Below are 20,641 nucleotides of genomic sequence, written 5' to 3'. Positions count from 1 at the left end.
GTGACCGGCTTTGGGAGGCTTTGTTGTGCACAGTTGAAGCCGAGCTGCTCAGGAGCCGTCCTCCCCTGAACGGTGGCCACTGCTCCGCCCGGGACAGCCGCTCTTCCTGGAGTGCTTGGGAAGCCCGCGCCTGTCCAGCTCGCAGCCGGCCGTTCCCCAGGGTCCATACAGCCTCGGCAGTCTTGGTTTTCAGTAACAGCCCCACCAAGCTGCGCGCTGGCTGGCCACGCAGACGCAGAGCGCAGGGAAGCCTGGCTCTGTGCACTGCTGGGTAGCTGCGGACATCAGGGCTGCACAGACAGGGCTTCTCTTCAGCGGTTCCTTCCTATGAGCGCGAGCAGCTGCTCTGATGTCCCCTCGCATGGAGCTCTCCGCTTACCCCTCTTCCTCTCCTCTGAACAGGCGACACCATCACCCAGAGCGGCCTGCCCTCACAGCCCAGCCGCTTCCCTGACTACCTGGAGGGCCTCCCCGGCACGCACGTGGACCTGGGGACGCTGGAGGGCGACGGGATGAGTGTGGAGGGCGAGGAGCTGATGCCCAGCCTGCAGGAGGCCCTGAGCTCCGACATCCTCAACGACATGGAGTCCGTGCTGGCCGCCACCAAGCTAGACAAAGAGAGCTTCCTCACGTGGTTGTAGAGTGCGGGCCGTGGCCAGTCTGTGAAGGAGACGAGGCCCCCCCGACTTCCGCGTGCGCCGCCTGCTACTTCCCGGCTCTTCCCCAGCTGGGGGCGGAGCTGCCGGCCTCCCCGAAGGATCAAGGAAACCCCACAAACAACCTTCTTGTTTCTTTTGCTACTGTACCTACTGTTGGTGTGGCCGCCTGCGTGCCCGCCGCTGCCGCTCCTCTGCCGGTCGGCTGCCCCATGGCTGTCCTTGCGGTCCGTCGGAAGCTGTGTGTTCAGCGGCCAGCCCAGCGGAGCGCACGGCTGCCCGCAGCCAGCGCGGGGCCTCCGTGGCCAAGCCCTTCACACGCATCCCGGAGAGGCCGGGCCGGCCGGCCAGGCTCCCACCTCCACCGTCTACTCCGGTGTTGCATGAGTCTGGCAGAGACCCCGGTTTTACCGTAGCCACAGTTCCCGTACAGGGTGGTAATGACTGCCGCCCGCACTCGCTAGCACAGGTCTGGGTGGATATTTTGGGGAGGGTGTTGGGATTGTTTTATTGTCATGGATGGCTGGTTTTTTGTCAGAACCTACACAGATGACTAGTGATTCTGTTTATAGTTGTAGCTTATGATGGTTATTGTAGTTCTTTTGGTAAAAAGAAACACCTATATTTCTTGTTTTTTTTTTTTTTACCATTTTATTTAAATCTGAATTCTCTGCTCTCTAGACACACACCATGTTTATAACAGTGCCATAGCAGAATGTGTCTTGTCTCATTTTTTAAAAATCTTTTTTAGGTTTGCCTACTTTCCAAGTTACTTTTTAAAGTGAGTTGAGTCTGTATTTACAGCCCGTGGCGGTGGTGAGGTCTGTGTGAGGCCTGCTCGCTGCCTGGAGGTGTCTAAATAAATGCATCCAGGAGTGGCCGGAAGCCAACCAGAACAGCCCCCACCCCACCCCCGCCACCCCCGCTCTGGGCTAGTGAGTGATGCGGGACGGGTGAGCTTGGCAGCGGCTTCCTCCAGCTCTGGAAGTTCACCTTTGCCTCAGATTCGGAAGTAAATTTTAATGTTTGGTTCTCAGTTTTGAATGGACGCATTGGAGCCTGGGTTGAAGTGTTGCTGAGTCTGCGAGAGGCGCCCCATCTGCTGCGACCCGGCCTCGGGGCCCTGTGCAGAGAGGGAGTGGCGCTCAGCTGCGAACTGGTCAGGTTAATCGATGTATGTGGGTAGTTGAATTTAGCAAAGAAGTAGATCTAAGCATGCCTGTGTCTTTGTATTTACGAAAAGAGCTGTAACTAGAGTATATGTCTAAAGGAATAGCAATGGTTTCCAAAGAATATTTTTAAAGGAACTAAGTGAGCATGAATTAACTCTTCAATATAAGCTATCAGGTAATAGTTGGTTATGAATTGTAACAGCACCAGCCTCTGTGATTTTAAGGGTCTTTGCTTCTGGTAGAAGCCCTTATTTTCAAGGGTTTTTAACAGACAAAAATCTCTTTTCCTGGATAAAGCTGGCAAAAGCCTCAGCTTTTAGGAAGGTAGATTTTCTTTTCCTTTTTTTTTTAATTACAAAAATCATAAGTATTTTGGCCCTTTGCTTTGGAGGGTGGAAGCAATTTTAAGTACTTAGAGTGTTCAGAAGCTGCAAGCCTTGTATTATATATAATGATCAGTAGGTTGATCTTTCATAGTAATTGACTCTTAAGGATTTTATTAAAAAGTAGCCAAAAGATTCAATGCTGAATGAAGTCTGGGGGGAAGGAATGGGCCTATGCAGAGGCACTGGGTTTAGAACAGTGACGAAATTCTACCTGCAGCACAGAACCGAGAATGTGGGTGGTGGGGAGATGGGGGCTGCGTCTACCAGTAAGCCCAGCTTGGATCGCATCTTCTTTATGGGCAGAGTAGCTTTAGCTGAGGGGGGTGGGGGTGGGAGTGGCTCTGGAGAGAGTGTGGGACAGGATGAACCTTGATGAACGGCCTTCTCTTCAGCACACACTTACCTTGCCTCCTGCTGTCGCTCAAGGCGGTCAGGCGTTCTAAAACTTCCGTCTCTCCCATGGACCCAGGGCCCCGTGTGCAGCCTTCCGCCCTCACGCCCCGGCGTGGTTTTACCTCAGCGTTCCGCAGCCCGGCTTCCCGGTCCGCAGCTGCCCTCACCCTGCTTTCTTTCTCCCAGTAACAGCCTGCAAGCAGGCTTCTTTGTGCGCCTTGGTTCCTGACCAGAAGGGGTAGCGCCTCTCGCTTGTGTTGGGTAGCATGGGGTAAGAATTTAACTGGTTATTCTTGAATTTCTTTTGCAATAAACCAATTTTATAATCTTTAAATTAATCAGCTTTTTACAGTTGTGTTCTTTTAAAGTCACGGCTTCTTAGCAAACTCATGAGTGAAGGAGCACATTGATTTGGGAATTCCACGTTGACCAGAGCACTATTTTTGTAGTAACCATTTTCTAAATATAGTGCATTAAAAAAAAAAAAAGCAAAAAAAGCAAGGCAGTGGCTTTGATACACACGGTGTTGGTGTTTCCAATCCTCCAGTAGGCGCGTTGTGTGTGGAAGGTGGCAGGAAGACGGGAAATGAGATGAGGCCTTCTGATTGCATACAGGTCAGAGCTGGGGGGGGGGGAGCAGTAGGGAGTGGGCGGGGTCTGTTTGTGAGCCCTCCCACAGCCTGCCTGTCTGCCGGAAGAGCTCAGATGAATTCTCTTGTCTTTGTAGGCGTGGTTTTATAAGAACTGTGTGGGTATGTCTATCTTAACAGTTATTTTCTGTATCTTGAAAAAAAGTATTCTCCACATTTTAAATGTTTTATATTAGAGATGTCTTTAATACACACTTGTCAAATATATTTTATATATATATATATATTAGTACCCATGTTACCTTTTTTGTTGTAGATGTTAAGCGCATGCTCATACTAGGTACTTAACATGAATTGGTTACATTATTTTTCCTTATGTAATACCTTTTTGTTTGTTTTTTGTGATTCAAATATATTCTTTCCTTAAACCCTTCTCCTTGTTTTCAACAGTTGGTAAGATTATTTTTTGGGTTTTTTTTTTTGTGAACTTTTCCTGCAGAACAAGAACTAGTTGTGAAGGCGGTAGAGTGGTATGGGCAGGCAGTGAGGAGCTGTTGCTTCCTACAGTCAGACGCGGTACTTGGAACTTGAAAGCATAAAAGCTCCTGACGCGGAGCTCTGGTCCTGACCTACTGCATCCTCATGGTAGAACACGTCTTCTTCATTCTTCAAGGACACAGTGGGAACTGAGACCAATGTGACACTGTCTTTCAAATGACCTTTGGTTTTATTTCTTTAAAGGACATTCACACTAGTGCATGGCAGGACAGCCAGGAGCCAGCAGCTCACACCTGATCCTTGCTCCTGAGGAGGCTGAGATCTGAGGATCACAGCTTAAAGCCAGCCCAGGCAGAAAAGTCCATGAGACTCTTACCTCCAGTTAACCCCCCAAAAACCCACAAGTGGGCCTTTCAGCTCCAGTGCCAGCCTTGAGCAGAAACAGCTCACACACCATGTCCAAACCCTGAGTTCAAGCCCCAGGACCAGCACGGGGGTGGGGGCAGGCTGCCCTGCATGTTGGCTGAGATGTAGGCCTGCTTTTAGAAATGGGGGATAGCCTCAGCTGCTGGTGCATGCAGTCAGGAGGCAAATCCAAAAGCTTGACTCCGCTGTGGACGACGTCCAGAACGCTGGCTGTGTGGAGCCAAGCGTAGTGGCCATGGGTCCTGGGTGAGGAATCCTGAGATTCAGTCCCTGGAGCCAGAGGAAGGGCTCACCTGACTCGTCTAACGAGCTGCTGTGAGCGCTGCTTCTTGGCAAGGTGGATGACCATCACTGGTGCTGACAGGAAGCCTGGGTGACGGCGCTGTGTTCTCAGGGCTGTTGGTGAGCTGGTGGTTGGTGAGCTGGTGGGTGACGGGGCTGTGTTCTCAGGGCTGTTGGTGAGCTGGTGGTTGGTGAGCTGGTGGGTGACGGCGCTGTGTTCTCAGGGCTGTTGGTGAGCTGTTTGTTGGTAAGCTGGTGGTTGTGTTTGATCCTTTTGATTTCTGTTTTTTGAGCCCCTCCTTCTCGCAGCTGCAGTGGGCTGTTCCCATTGGCTCCAGGGTCTTTTGTCCACTCCACAGTGGCCAGGTGGGTGCCACCATACCACTGCATCCCACCTCCAGCTGTTGGTGTGCTGTGTTCAGGGCTGCGGTGATCAGCTGTCTCTCCTCTTCAGTCTCTGAACTGAGGGGCTGCTCAGGAGGATCACCTGAGCCCAGGCAACAGAGCAAGACCCTGTCTTCAAAACACGGAAAAGCCAAGCAGTGGTGGCTCACGTCTATAAACCTAGCCACTCAGGAGGCTGAGATCTGGAGGCTGACAGCTCAAGCCCAGCCAATCAGGAAGCTGAAGTAGGAAGATCCTTCCAGCTCAGGAGTTTAGGGCCAAGCCTAGGCAATGCAATTAGCATCCCGGAAAGACACAACTTGGGCAGGGCTTTGTTCTGAGTAGGAGTAGCCTCTTGCAGCTCTTAACATGCTTTTGAGAGTTGTGTGTCACACCTTTATCCACATATCTGCCCCATGGCCTTTGGAGAATCTACAACATAATTGCCTGGCACCTATGGCTCATGCCTACAATCCTAGCTACTCTGGAAGCTGAGATAAAAGAATCAATGTTCAAAGCCAGCCCCAGGCAGGAAAGTCCCTGAAACTCTTTATCTGCAATTATAGTACAAGCTGGAAGTGATGCTATGGCTCAAGTGGTAGAGTGTTAGCCTCGAGCAAAATGAAGCTCAGAAGTGGCACCCAGACCTTGAGTTTAAGTCCCGGGGCCAACAAAACGAGGTGTGTGTGTGTGTGTGTGTGTGTCTGTGTGTGTGTGTGTGTGTGTGTGTGTGTGTGTGTGTGTGGTGTGTGATGGTGTGTGTGTGTGTGTGATGATGGTGTGTGTGTGTCTGTGTGTGTGTGTGATGGTGTGTGATGGTGTGTGTGTGTGTGTGATGGTGTGTGTGTGTCTGTGTGTGTCTGTGTGTGTGTGTCTGTGTGTGTGTGTGTCTGTGTGTGTGTGTGTGTGTGTGTGATGGTGTGTGTGTGTCTGTGTGTGTGTGTGTGATGGTGTCTGTGTGTGTGCGTGTGCGTGTGTGTGTGTGTGTCTGTGTGTGTGTGTGTGGTGTGTGTGTGTGTGTGCGTGTGAGTGTGTGCGTGTGCGTGTGTACATACATGCACACCATGCTGAAATCCACATGCACCAAGCCCCTGGTGTCCTTCCCTGGGTCTGGCCAGAGCTGCATGTGGAGACAGTGCTGCTTGAGGATGCGGTCCTTTGGACACATCACATGTCTCTTCTGTGTTCTAGGCTAAAGGAATTTCTGTGGGATTCTATGCCAAAAAGAAGGAAGCACGCTTGTTCACGGCGGGCGCACACCAGCTGCCCTGTGTGGGACGCCTTGGTGGGCCGCAGCGGCCCGCGCTGGCCAGAACGGGGGTCATGTGAGTGAAATGTAACAAGCTTAAGGCAAAAGAAAAAGAATTCCAAACTCCCATCAGTCTTCCAAAATCACCAAAACGGCTCAGGCCTGAGAATTTGCAGGAGCCGTTTGCTCTTTCCTGTTAAATGCGGCAGATCTAGAGAGGCGTCCCTCGGCATTGGTTACCTGCCCTCTGCCCTCTGCCCCCTGCCCCCTGCCCCCTGCCCCCTGCCCCCTGCGGGCTGGACTTCGCGCTCCGGCGTAGAGTGCCACAAGGCACTGCTCCAGGACCAAGGGACATTTTTAGGTTCCCCGATGGGCCATGACTCTTCCATCCCATTTTTTGAAGCCCCGTGCACTCTGGTCAGAGAGGCGGGGCCTTTTGTGATTGATAGGTCAGATCCCGGGTCCGGGGAGGTGCTTTTGACTAACACAACAGATGGGAGCATGTAGTAGCCAAAGAAAGAGTGCAAAAGGCAGGAAAATAAATACAATAGTTGAGGAGAAGCAAGAATTTGGGTTTGGTGAGCCATAAATACGTAGCAACTTAACAATTTAGTTGTATGTGTCGGTACGGGGGCTTGAACTCAGGGCCTGGGTAGTCTCCCTGAGCTGCTGTTTTGCTTGGTGCTACCACTTTAGCCACAGCTCCACTAATGGCCTTTTGGTAGCTTATTGGTGGTAAGAGTCTCACATGGGGCTGGGAAGGTGGCTCAGTGGTAGAGTGCTTGCCTAGCATGCATGAAGCTCTGGGTTCGATTCCTCAGTACCACATAAACAGAAAATGGCAGAAGTGGTGCTGTGGTTCAAGTGGTACAGTGCTAATCTTGAGCAAAAGAAGCTCAGGGACAGCGCCCAGGCCTGAGTTCAACCCCCAGGACTGGCCAAAAAAAAGTCAAGACTTCCTTGCCTTGGTTGGCTTCGAACCATGATCCACAAATCTCAGCTTCCTGTATAGCTAAGATTACAAGCATGAGCCACGGATGCCCGGCCTGTCTTGAAGCAAGTTTTAAGAATGGCTCTGCAGATGTCGCCTCCACCCCCAGGCAGCAGCCCTCACCGGCGGGGGGCACGGGGCGCCGGGGCTCTGTGGGGCTCGCTTTTCTTCCTGGGATGCAGGAAGGCATCTTCCTAAGTGGTCTGTGTCTCCTGCTGGTCCCAGTTTGCTGAGTCCTGCCTCTGCCGGTCCGAGACTTTCATCGTTGCATAGAACACGCACAGCACGGTGCCTCTGCGGGTGTCTGCTGCCATGGATGAAATCAGCGGGCATGTCGCTTGGGACATCTTCCCACCCCGCGTGGTGGCCTGCAGAAACTGGCTGGTGTTCCTTCCTCTTTGCCGTGTTTTTCCGCACAGCCGAGACAGGATGGAGCAGTTCACCTCCTGAGCATCCTCCCCACCCATCCCGTTCCCTCCACTTGAGTTACTCCTCTAGCATCATGGCAAGGAATCTGGCATCTCGGCTTCAATTAGCATGGCTCAGCCAGGGTGCTCACCAGCGCCCACCTGGGTTTGTGCCTTGCTGAGACCGGCGACTTGGACTTGGCTTAGATTGCTCTCACTGGCTTTTTACACATTCACACGTGTGTGCGGTGCACTCCAGGCCCTGCCCCAAGTTGCTGTTCCGGGACCTCCCTGGACCGACCAGAGCTCCCACAAGCAGGACTGGCTGGCTTTGGTATTGATTTAGGCTAACAAGTGAACCCAGGATGTGCATCCAAGGACCCCACCTGGTTCCATGGAAGGAATTCTTTCCTCCACAACGGATGCACAGGCTCTTTCCACAGGACACGGCCTGCTAGCTGGGAGGTTTGGGGGCCAGCTTCTAACAAGATGGAGTGGACAGCCTGCGTGCAAACTCTCCTTGAAAGTGCTTTTCCTTGTTTTCCAGTAGAAATTGGCCTCGATGTTCTCTAGGAGAAATGACGGCCTGCCGTCCCCCTCCCCCAGCCTGCCGTCCCCCTCCCCCAGCCTGCCGTCCCCCCGTCCCCTCCCCCAGCCTGCCGCCCCCCTCCCCCAGCCTGCCGCCCCCCTCCCCCAGCCTGCCGCCCCCCTCCCCCAGCCTGCCGGGTGGGGGGCAGGTGAAGAGTGAACTTCCCTTGTACGTGACCAGCGATGGGTTTTCAAGTGAGGCAGGATCAGCGTGTCGGAGGCCTTGTCTAGGGAGTGCAAGGCTGGGGGTCGGTTCCCAGCATGCCCACACTCACACTTCGCCTGCCTGGGCCTTAGGAACCCCATCTGGGGGTGAGGCGCCTCCGCGCTGCCCCCTCGGTGAGACGGACTTCTACCTCCGCAATGTACGAGGGCCGGGCCAGTCGCTGCTCCCGCCTGGCCTTGGTTGTTTCCTTCTTGGCTCTCTGTCCACACCTGCAGACGGAGCCCATTTCTTTGAAACAGTCCATCCCTCCCAATATCGTCTCTGCTTTCAGGCATTCTAGATAGAACAAGGTCCTGTTGGTTGATGTTAGAAAAGTATGGTTTTAGAAGTCAGGTCTGCAAGCTCCAGGAGCTGAGGAAGGAGTTCTAGACCTTCCTAAGTCACATCAGACCCTGTCTCAAGCACTGCACTAAAACCAGAAGAATAGAACTAATAGAACTATTAGTTCTGTATGGACAGGCAGAAAGAGGCCACTGCCAAAAGGCCAATTCCAGGTTGAGGAGGAAAAGAAGCCGGGCACCGGTGGCTCACGCCTGCCATCCTAGCTACTCAGGAAGCTGAGATCCAAGGGTCATGGTTAGAAGCCAGCCTGGGCAGGAAAGTCTGTGACTCTAATCTCCAGTAAACTACTCAGAAAAACACCACTGCCGCTGGGGCTCAAATGTTAAGTGGCTACCTTGAGTGAAAGGAGTGCAGAAACAGTGTCCAGGCCCAGATTTCAAGCCCTAGGACCCAAGAAAAAGACGGTCATCCCTGCACAGAGCACCTGAGGAGTGGAAATGACACACCTGCTCAGGGTAAAAACACTTCCACATTCTCTGGAAGACAAATCTTGCTTAACAATGTGGCCATTTACACTTGAAAGTTTTTACATACTCCAAAAATGTCCTCTCACCCTAAGATCCAGGTGGGGGAATCTTTCCGCTCTGAGGCCAGTAGAGACGGGAAATGACTGAATCCTGAAGAAAGAACACCCCCCAAGAGCTCCACCCCTCCACCAGCACTCTACCACTCCACCACCACTCCACCAGCACTCCACCACTCCACCACCCCTCCACCAGGACTCCACCACCCCTCCACCACCCCTCCACCAGCACTCCACCAGCACTCCAGCACTCCACCAGCACTCCACCACTCCACCCCTCCACCAGCACTCCACCACTCCACCACTCCACCAGCACTCCACCACCCCTCCACCCCTCCACCAGCACTCCACCACTCCACCACCACTCCACCCCTCCACCACCCCTCCACCCCTCCACCACCACTCCATCCCTCCACCACCACTCCATCACTCCACCACTCCATCATTTCATCAGCCCTCCGGCATCACTCCAGCACGTCATCAGGAGAAGCACAGGCTGGCACTCACCAGGCCCTGTTGCTTTGGCCAGCATGATGCAGAACACCATGGCAAGTTCGTTCACACACCGCGGCTGGAAGCGAGGAGAGAGGAAGGCTCCAGCTCCAACCACTTCCTCCAATGGCCTAGTGTCCACTGAGTTTCAGAGTGTTGTCTCCAGGAAGCATCTGCACACCATGGCAAGGACGACCAGCCGAGATCAGGGGATCGTGACTACAAGCCACTGCTCGCCAGGGAAAATGAGGCTCACAGAGTTCGAGGACCACTGGACAGCCCCCAGGCCTGACTGGAAGTAGGCACTCAGGGGCTCTTGCAGAGGGGCTGGGTGGGATGGGGGCTCAGCAGGTCCCTGCTCTGAACACCCTGTGGCCTGCGCCTAGGCTGGTGACATGCAGAGAATGACTGGGTGAAGGGCGGGGCCCGGGGGGGGCGCAGGGGCCCGGGGTGAAGGTCTACAGGAGTATTTCCCACGTCCCTTTCCCTCTCCAAGTCAGGCCTCTATAGTTCGTTAGGCCAAGCACACCTGCCAGCCAGGCCTGGCTACTTTCCTGAGCTGCTGCTTACTCCCAGATCCTGCCCAGCCTGGACCCGGATTCTGAGAGCCCCTCCCCTCAACAAGAGGCGCCCACACTGCTCTCGTGACAGCCATTCTCTTTGGAATGCTTCAGGAGTGAGTGTATACAGTTGTTGTACATGCACTATCTTCCAGGCTGGCCTGGAACCCGGGTCTTCCAGGTCCCAGCCTCGACTGTGTGCCCCCTCACCCAGCTAGCTGTGGGCTGAGGATTCTTTTGAACTGTTGCCCTGGGCCTGAGCTATCATCTGCTGGTCTCAGGCTCCTGCATAGGTAGGATTGCAGCCGGTAGCCACAGCACCCACTCTCAAGTCTCCCTTTACACTTAGTGTTCTCTTCTGCCCCCATTGTCACGCTCTTAGTCAGACTGTGGTATTTTAATCCGGGCATTTAATCACATCCACGCTGTCCCCACAACTGCTGCTGTCCTGGAACAGTCGTGCAGGCCTTTGTGTGTGTGCACGTGTGTGTGCACGTGCATGCACGTACGTACCTGCTCATCCTAGGGTTTGAACTCGGGGCCTGGCCATTGTCCCTTAGCTTTTCTCCCTCAAGGCTGGCTAGTGCTTACCACTTGAGCCAGAACTCTACTTCTATTTGCTGGTTGACTGGAGACAAGAGTCCCATGGAAGATGGGCGCCGGTGGCTCACACCTGTCATCCTAGCTACTCAGGAGGCTGAGATCTGAGAATCATGGTTCAAAGCCAGCCTGGGCAGCAAAGCCCATGAGACACTTATCTCCAATTAACCACCAGAAAACTGGAAGTGGTGTTATGGCTGAAGTGGTAGAGCTCTCACCTTAAGCTGAAGAGCTCAAGGTGACAGCGCCCAGGCCCAGAGTTCAAGCCCCATGATTGACCCAAAAAAAAAAAAAAAGACTCATGGACTTTCCTGCTCAGGTTGGCTTCAAATGGCGATCCTCAGATCTCAGCCTTCTGAGTAGTCAGGGTCATAGGTGTAAGCCACCAACACTTCTCAATGCTCATTTGCTCCTAACCAACTCTCCCACCTGTCCTCTGCACATCGTGTTTTCTTCCCGTGGAATTCCCTGAGAAGTTCCTCATCAAAGGCAAGTGGGCTCCTCTGGGAGAAGGATATGGAAACCCACTCCTCCCCAGGCTTCCAGAGACTTCGGTGATTGCCAGCCTTTTGCACTGGGCACTCTGGCCAAGCCATGGGAATTTCAGGGAACTGGTTCCGGCCCACTCACCGGAGCTCATTCTTGGCAGAACTGGGAATTGTGGGCTGCAGATGTCCATGAAAGGAACCGCGGTGGTTGGACACACAGTAGGCCTTTTTTGCATTTTAAATGATTTTGTTGTTTTGTGGTGCTGGGAATCGAACCCTGGGCTTTCACATGGCAGGTAAGGACTCGACCACTGAGCTACACCCGCCACACCTGAAGGGGCCATTGAAGTAGATTATGTCTCCTCTCAGTGATAAAATGTGGACAAATACAGGCAAGACTAAAAAGTCTCAAATTGTCTTTCTAGTGCAATGCTAAAATGAATCCACAGATGTGAAACCTGCTGTTACTTTTCCCCTTAAATTTTATGTTTCTATATCTTTTAAACGCTGGAAAAAGAATCAGGTTCATATATTTTTTTCCGGTTTATGCCTTAATTTTTTTTAAAGCAAATCGAGGCCTACATACTGAAATCTGAAAAATGATCCCTCACTAACTGCATTCCCTCCAAGATTTATTGCACAGTGAATTAGCCTGGTTTTACTCCGCTATAATAAGTGACTTTGGCAGAACAAATTGGATTTTTCCTTCTCAAACAATGGGTGGCTTATTTTCCAGTAGGTGAAAGGTGATGTGAAGGGGGCGGGGGACCGCCCGCTTCACAGATGCGTGGTCTGCGGTGCTGAGCACTGTGTACTTAGTAAGAATACCACTGATTCAAGGCACCCTGAGAGCCTGGGGCCCTGTGCTCCCTCAGCCCCCAGAGTTGCTGCCCCCTGGCGGCCATGGTGGGAACAACCAGGAGGGTGGGCTGTCCACCAGCACTGGGCAACAGGCCACACTGCCTTGAGCGAGGATGGTCCTTTGCTCTCTCTCTGCTGTTCTCTTCCTCTGTTCTAGATTGTTCCAAGCCGTGATGCCCAGCCAGCGAGGGTGTCCAGACCTGCTATTTCTTCATAGGTTGAATGCTCATTTCTGTGGTTTGTATACTCAAAGCCAAGGCAACAGGAACCGCGGCGATGAGCTATCCCGCAGCGCTTGCCCGTGGCTGGCCAGCTTTAAAAGCCTGGCTTGGGCCCTGCGCCGGTGGCTCACACTAATCCTAGTTACTCGGGAGGCTGAGATATGAGGATTGTGGTTCGAAGCTGGTCTGGGCAGGAAAGTCTGTGCGACTCCTTTCTCCAATGAACCACCCAAAAGGCCAGAAGCAGAGCTGTGGCTCAGGTGGGAGAGCGCTTAGCCTTGGTTAAAATCTCAGGGACAGCGCCCAGGCCCTGAGTTCAAGCCCCAGGACGGTCACCTCTCTGTCCCCCCAGAACTCTGCAGCTTGCAGTGACTTCTCCAGGCGCTGGTTATTCCCAAACTGCTCTGGGCGCGCGGGGTACCCTGTGCGGAGGAGCCTTGCCTACTTCCTGACTGCGGGAGAGCTCTTTGCCTGGCCCACCTGGGACCTAGGGCAAAGGATGGCCGCCTGCCCCCCGCCCCCCACCTCCTGCCCGGCCTGCAGATTCACTCCAACACTCCTCCCGTGAGTGGCCTGGTCTCCCCATCAACGGGTGACTTCCTGTGGGCTGCAGTTTCCAGTGGGGGAAGAAATTCCGGGAAGAAAGCCTTGAGCCTCCCGCTGGCTGTGAGGATCACAGCCAGACACAAACCCTCGTACCTCGCTCCTTTCCAAACAGCAGTTTGGGGTTCTAAGTCATTCACCTCATAGTGAGAACGAGAGCTGATTTATAAACGTGGAAGGGAGGAGAAGCAGCTGGAGTGTGGAGACTGGGGCAGGAGGGGGAGGGGAGAGAGGCTCCCACAGCCACAGTGCAGCAGCCCTGCTGGTGCGGCCGGCCTGCGTCCCCGCAGGTGGGGAGTTTGAGGCCCCAGGTGAAGGAATGTCCTGAGCTGCCCGTGAGACTTTTCAAACCCTGTTTGCTCAGCATGTCCTGGGGTGGCCGAAGTGAGCATCATATAAACAGTAATTGAAGCAAATCAAGGTAGGCCCATGCGGACAGGAAGTCCAGGCTCAGCTGCCTGCCCTGCGACGCGCCTCAGGGCGGGCCCAGTGCATAGAGGCTGGCTCATTCAATAGGCACGAATCAAGTAGCTTCTTAAGAGAGAAGACTTGAATTCTCAATTACAGAGGAATGTAAAAGTAGGCCACACATGCCAGCATATTTCCCCATGGCTCTGCTCTTCAAGCAGAATTAGAACACAGGTACACAATTAGCCCCCCCCCCCTTATTTTTCTTACAGTGCTGAGGAGTGAAGTCCAGGCCTCACATGTTAGACAATCGCTCTACACTGAGCTCCCAGCCCCAAACTCTCTCTTCTGTGCCTCCCTCCTCCCTCGTTCATTCGTGTTAGGCAGCATTTTCCTATGAAGTCGTCCTCTTCTCTCCTGTCCCAGCCTCTTCCCTCATCCACTCATTCATTGCAGACACCTTGTGTGTGCGCCAGTCCTGGGTGCTGTCCCTGATCTCTCGTGTTCAAGGCTAGTGTTCGACCACTTCAGCCACAGCGCCACTTCCAGCTTTTTTGGTAGTTAATTGTGGATAAGTTATGGGCTTTATTGCCCAGGCTAGCTGTGATCCTCAGATCTCAGCCTCCTGAGTAGCTGGGATTACAGGCGTGGCCACAGTGCTGGGCTCAGACAGTATCTTGCTGTGTAGTCCCCTGGCCTCACAATCTCTACCCCGCAAGTTCAGGTATTACACACCACAGGAATTACAAGCATGCTCTACACACCTGGCTCTTTCAAGAGGTGACAGTTAAGGGTTTGGGGATTAAAATAGCCACTGAAATGTGCTGCTTTGGTACATTTCATGGTGGCCCTGCATGGCTGTGCTCTGGTGGGGAGATATGGGGGTATCTTCAATGCAGAGGGCTTCCCCGAGGTCCTGACCTTGCCACTGAGATTAGAGAACCCCATCTAGGGTTGGATGCCACATTCCCCAGGCGCTGTAATGGGAGAGGCTTGCTCGGCCAGGAGAGGGCAGCCTTGCCTAAAGTCCGACCTGTGGGCCCCCCTCCCCCCAAGCTCATTCCTTTCTGGCGTAAAACCTCTTAGTGACTTGAGTGCGTGAGACCCATCCCCAATTAGCCACTTCAAAAAAGCCAAATGTGGAGCTCTGGCTCAAGTGGTGGAGCACTATCCTCGAGCAAAAAAGGCTCAGGGACCGCACTTAGGTTCAAGCCCAACAAACCAAAAAAATCCAGAATGGCCAAATAGAATGATTTCAACAGAGTATTTGTGATTTAGTTCCTTGCAGCTGGTCCCCAGCCCTGAGACAGGTGCTGGTACGCAGGTGTGTCCCAGGGGGCCTGGCCAGGCGCTCTGTATGGGGACTTCCAGGCCAGCCTGGCGGAGCCTGTGTGCTTCACCACGTGGGCTCTGGCCTCCAAAAGCTCTAAGAGGTCCCACAGCAAGTAAATTCTGAATAACTATTTTTAACCAGTTTTCAAGGTTTAGTTGACCTCAGAAAAATCTGTGATGTCTCTCCACTCCCTTCTCTTATATAATACCTATAAACACAGGAGGAGGCGGCGCCCTTGCCGGGAGCAGGGACTTCCTGCCCTGTGGGGTTGGGGTTGGTATGTGATTTCAAGCGAGATTGGACAAGCTTCCACAGGCTCGTTGCATTTCTAAGCAATGCTACAAGTCATTCTGCCCGCGGTGGGCAGGAGATGGAGGTGCTGGTTACACGTTCAAACCCCAATGCTCCCAATTCTATCAGATGGAGGAAAAAAAGGAATGGACTCCAGAATAAAAACACAAGACTCCAGGTGCCATGTGTGGGCTAGGGCTGTGTTCATGAGGCCTTTGCGTGTGATCTCCAGTATTGCAAACCAAACCAAAAGTTCCAAACATTTACATTGTAGCTTATTTTTCATGGTATTTGATAACAGAAAAACACTTCAGCACATTTCAACACTTAGTTTATGGATTTAGAAATACTAAGAATTAGAGGAAAAGTTTTCATTTCACCTTTCCAGGTTTGAGATGCCGGAGTGCGGTGTCTGTGGCTGAGAGAATTGGGCTGTCTGCCCCCACTGGAAGGTAAGAACCACCAGGGACAATAGTGTCTAGCTCAGTGTTCACCGTAGTCCCTGGTACATAGCAGCCTGCTATCAATATTGACCAGATAGCTGGGGTGCTGGTGGCTCACACCTGTAACCCAAGCTACTCAGAAGGCTGAGATCTGAGGACTGCAGTTTAAAGCCAACCCAGGCAGGAAAGTCCATGAGATTATTATCTCCAATTAATTAACTACCAGAAAACTGGTAGTGGCTCTGTGGCTGAAAGTGGTAGAGCGATAGGGTAATAGCCAGCAGGGCACCGATAATCACAGTAGCCTTGAGGATCTCGGGCACAGTGCCTGAGATCAAGCCCCATAGTCCAACCAATATATATGTATGTATATAGAGACTAGCTAGATGGATGTGCACCGACACCCACGTGTAAATACTGCACGGGTGAAGCTCAGAGACGCTGCCACGAGATGGCAGTGTTTACTGGGTTCTAGGGGCATCCTGGCGCTAAGGCAGGCTGGACCTCAGAGTCGCCCCCTTGTGGCAGCTCCACAACACAGCGTTTTTATTTTTTTTATTGGATGTAATCTTAGATATTTTCTTGTATTTCAACTCCTCACATTTTCAGGCCAAGAAAATGGGGGCTAGGAGCCCGCGCCTTACAGTGGTGGCAGCGTTGGTGTGGTATAGTTGCTATTGTGTAGTTGTCCTTGAGCAGAAGGTCCTCTTCAGGCTCCTGTGTGGAAGTCATGGTTCTTCGCTTCTGACATCGTTTCAGGAATTGGTAGGAACTCGAAGGGGTGAGGCCTCACCAGAGGAAGACCTCCAGTCCCCAGCCCCTTCCTCCTAGCCCTCGCAGGCCTGAGCGCACTGGCCCCTGCTGGACATGGACTGCAGCAGCCCGACCGTGAGCCCAGTCTCTCCTCTGCTTCAATTCCTTCTCTCAGGTATTTGTCACTGAGCTGCGTGGACTAAGACTCACTAAGTAGCCTAGACTGGCCTCAAATGCGTGATCCTCCTGCCTTAGCCTCCTGGGTGCTAGCATTACAGGTGTATACCTCAACACCCAGTCTCATGAAGCTGTTTGAACGGTCTTACTGTAACAAACAGACAGACAGATCTGTTGTGGCATGTACCACAGGGGATGTGGCAAAGCACAGGGGATAATGCTTCAGTACTTTCTAGCCATAATGAGGCTAGTTTCTTTGTCTTGTTGCTAAATGTGCAGTGTTTTCTGTTCTTGTGGCTGGAGCTACTGAGGCAGTCAAAGCTGACTCAGTAGAATTGGGTCTAAACATAGGATCATAGTTTTATGCAGAACTGGAGCTCTACAGGAAATCATGGGCTACAGGCACAGTTGAAGTAGGGGTTTAGGAATTAGAGGCATTGAGAGGAAAGTTAACATTTTTAAAAGAATGTTTCAGGGGCTGGGAAGGTGGCTCAGTGGTAGAGGGCTTGCCTTGCATGACTGAGGCCCTGGGTTCAATCCTCAGCACCACATAAGCAAAAAGAAAAAAGCCGCAAGTGGCGCTGTGGCTCAAGTGGTAGAGCACTAGCCTTGAGCTGAAGAGCTGAGGGACAGCGCCCAGGCCCAGAGTTCAGGCCCCACGACTGGACACTCCCCCCCCAACAAAAAAAGAATGTTTCACACTTCCCCCAACAGCTTGACCTCTTGTAAGTGGATTCAGACAATGAAATTACACTCTAACCTGGCTTCAAAGTATCCAGACATTTTGAGTTTTGTTATCTTTGTAGCTAATGTTAACAAAAGGAAAGAAAAATCCAGGCACAGGTGGTGGCTCGCACCTGTAATCCTAGCTACTCAGGAGGCTAAGATCTGAGGATCCAGGTTCAAAGCCATGCAGGGCAGGAAAGTCTGAGACTCTAAGGCCTAGGAGTGGGCTGCAGAGGTCAATATAACAGCCAGAATAGTAATGAATCAAGATGGGCTCAAAGGGGTATCTCTTGTGTGTATGTTTGCCAGTCCTAGGGCTAGAACACAGGTCCTGGCCTTTTTTGCTCAAGGCTGCCACTCCACCACTTGAGCCACAGCTCCACGTCTGGCTTTTTGGTGGTTGATTGGAGATAAAAGCCTTCAGACTTTCGCAGCTGGGGTGGCTGGTGCCCTCCAGGAGCCCCACGTCGTGGCCATCACAGTGCATGGAAACCGCAGGGCCACGTCTAGCCCCCACCGAGGTGTCTGTGTCTTGCATTTGCTGTGTGCCTCAGATTTGGACATGACTTAGTGCGGTTTGGGCCAAGCTGAAAATACCACAGGAGTAACTTTCCTGGGCTGGGGGCGGGAAGGGTTGGGGTAGGTTCCCTTCAAGAAGAAATTTCAGTTATGTGTAATAAAGTCTGAGTTTGTACCTTTGGCCAGATATGAAATAGTATGGGTTCTGTCCCCACCCTCCCCCTGCAAAAAAAAAACACCATTTTCACTTGGTGCTGTTGAATTAGTTATGGAATTTTTGTTAGGAATTTTGTTAAGAGGCTAAATATGGTTGTGCATGCCTGTAATCTCAGACCCCTTCAGTTACAGACACGCCAGAGACGCCATCCCGGGCCCAGAAGTTCCAATAAGACCTGAGGGGTTCTGCTGTGAGCGTTTATAACCTGTGCAGCCAGGCCCCTCTGTAAATTTATCCAGACAAATGAATGCACCTTTGGTCTGTGGACGTATTCAGGAAGTCCTATTCCAGCCCCTCCCATCGAGAGAAGCCCCTAGTTTTAATTACAGCACTTTAGCTTAGTTCTGTGACAAAAAACTTTGCTCATTACCAGCCCTGGGGACCAAGAGCTCATTCTATAGAGGCCTATTCTGTATTATCAGATATCTGCATTTCTGTTTTGTGCTTTAACATATCCAACCCTATTTATTTCCTATAGAGGTAACAGGGCTCTGGCCAGAAATACGAGGAAGGGAATGTGGTGGGAAGTCAGGCCAACACAAACCAGACCCTGTAAGTGTTCTGAAAGATTATGGACCAGGCAACGGAGCAGAGTCCATCTCTCTGTTTGGAGGCGCAGTAACTAATTCCTTGGGATGAGGATGTTTCTTCTGCTAACAGGCTGAGCTGGGAGATTTCTTCCTCTTTAAATGTTACTATTGATTAAGTTCTAAGACATTGATAAGGTAGAGAATCCTAGGTCAAATTCTATACTCCTTCAGATATTGAAAGGCATGTTTTGAAAGATGAACTTATTTACAAGAATCACGTAGGAAGCAGGACTTGGAACTGTTTTCTGGATGGCATTTCATCTTGGGAGAGTGTAGGAAAAGCTCAATGTGGGCATAGCATCTTAAGAATAATAACAGACATTTACTGAGCAGTCATTGTATAGCACCTTACTTGAGAGCTACTGCAGTGAAGAGACACAACAGCACAGAGATGAAAGTGCAGGCTCTGGCTTAAATGGCTCATGATCTTTTCTCTTCTCCATTTCGTCTTTTTTTTTCTCTTTTTGTCAGTGGTGGGACTTGAACTCTGGGCCTGGGCACTGTCCCTGAGCTCCTCAGCTCAAGGACAGTATTCTACCACTTGGGCCACAGAGCCACTTCTAGTTTTCTGGTGGTTAATTGGAAATGAGTCTCACAGATGTTCCTGCCTGGGCTGACTTTGAACTGGGATCCTCAGATCTCAGCCTCCTGATGTGTACCTAGGATTACAAGCGTGAGCCACCAGCGCCTGGCCCAGGCTCTTTTCTTGAGGTCAGGTATTTTCAAGCTGATCCAAGAAAGATCAGACTGAAAGCTGCCAATAGCATGCAATGAGCATTGCTTGAGTAGTCAACTTCCTACTCCACCCCCTTTAATCTACTTAGCTGTTTTAGCAAAAACCCTAAGTCAGTTTAGTAAGACTCCTCCCCAGGATTGGTATCTGATCATACCTGATATCTGTTCAAGTTCCTCATTCTCTGCTTCAGAGGTGTAAGCCTTCTGCAAAATCCTACCACTCTTCTTCCAGCCCTTTCTCACCCACCAGGCCTCTCTCTGCTGGGAATAAACCTCTAGCTGTTGTTCCTCTATTCAGATAGAGATTGAGTTCTCTCTTCTGTTAATGCTCTTCTGTTACAGTGCTCTTCTTGCTGTAGTCTTGAGTAAAGTCCTTGTTAGCACTTTCACAAGTGTCAGGATATTTTTCTTTAATAATACCACACAACCAATCCCAATGTTGTTTGCCAAATTTTTAAAAATAAATAAAACACTACTATATAGTTCATGCAGAAGACAAAAGATTTTCAGTTTCATAGTGGAATAATGAGATAAAAAGTTCACTGAAATAGCATGCCTTGCCTTAGACTGGCAATAATCCAAAAGGTAACAACACACTTTGGTGAAGTTATGAGGCAAATGAACATTCATAATTTGGTTGGATTACAAATGCCGACATTCCCATTGAATTAACAATCCAATGTCTGGACACATGTCCTAAAATAAGACATATGCCCGTAACTTCATACAGCACTGTCTCCAATCCTAGAGTTTTATTGTATAAATTACCAGGTAAGTCTTTTCAGCCCTATTTTCTCTTTTCTTCTTGAATATAAAAGATGTTAAAGTGGTAACCCCTGCAGATGTACATAGCAATTTTTTTAAAAATCGACAACTAGCCAGGCGCCAGTGGCTCACGCCTGTCATCCTAGCTACTCAGGAGGCTGAGATCTGAGGGTCGAGGTTTGAAGCCAGCCGGGGCAGGAAAGTCTGCGAGACTCTAATCTCCAATAAAGTACTCAGAAAAAGTCAGAAATGGTCCAGTGGCTCAAGTGGTTAGAGCACAAGCCTTGAGCACAAAGAGGCTCAGGGACAGAGCCCAGGCCCCGAGGGACAGCCCCAGGGCTTTAATAACGGAGCACTCCACGTTTCTAGTGTAAAAAACAAAAACAAAACCGAGTGGACGGACGGACAGACTGCCAAGGCTGCAAACGGCTATGTCTGGATACTGAGCAGCCTTTCGCGGGCACTTGTGAGGCTGGGGGTTCTGAAGGGCGAAGCCGCTCACCCAAGCCCAGGCTGCTTTGTGTCAGCGCCAGAGCCGAGGGAGGGAAGGGACTGGGCTCGGGATGAGCGATCCTCGCCCACCCGGCTCCGCGGGTCCTTTCCGGGCCAAGGCCGCCCCCGTCCGCGCGGGGGAGTAAACCTCCCCTCCCCCGCCAGACCGCGTCCTCCCGCGCGGGGGTCTGCTCCCCTCCCCTCCCTCCCCGGGCCCGCGTCCTCCCGCGCGGGGTCTGCTCCCCTCCCCTCCC

At 51.7% G+C, this 20,641-nt stretch overlaps 1 protein-coding gene across 3 annotated transcripts in view; it reads left to right on the top strand.

Annotated features, from left to right (window-relative positions):
* Yap1 (Yes-associated protein 1) overlaps window positions 1-3,630 on the top strand; it is a 31,191-nt gene extending 27,561 nt beyond the window's left edge. For all 3 annotated transcript variants that reach the window (XM_013009824.1, XM_013009822.1, XM_013009823.1), the window contains one exon: window positions 403-3,630. In XM_013009824.1, coding sequence (XP_012865278.1) covers window positions 403-641 — 239 coding nt within the window. In that variant the 3' untranslated portion in view covers window positions 642-3,630. The remainder of the gene's footprint in view (window positions 1-402) is intronic.
* The last annotated feature ends 17,011 nt before the right edge of the window (window positions 3,631-20,641 follow it).

The sequence above is a fragment of the Dipodomys ordii genome, unplaced genomic scaffold (assembly GCF_000151885.1).
Source record: "Dipodomys ordii isolate 6190 unplaced genomic scaffold, Dord_2.0 Scaffold10, whole genome shotgun sequence".
Taxonomy (NCBI): domain Eukaryota; kingdom Metazoa; phylum Chordata; class Mammalia; order Rodentia; family Heteromyidae; genus Dipodomys; species Dipodomys ordii.
This window is presented reverse-complemented; position numbering and strand designations above follow the sequence as displayed.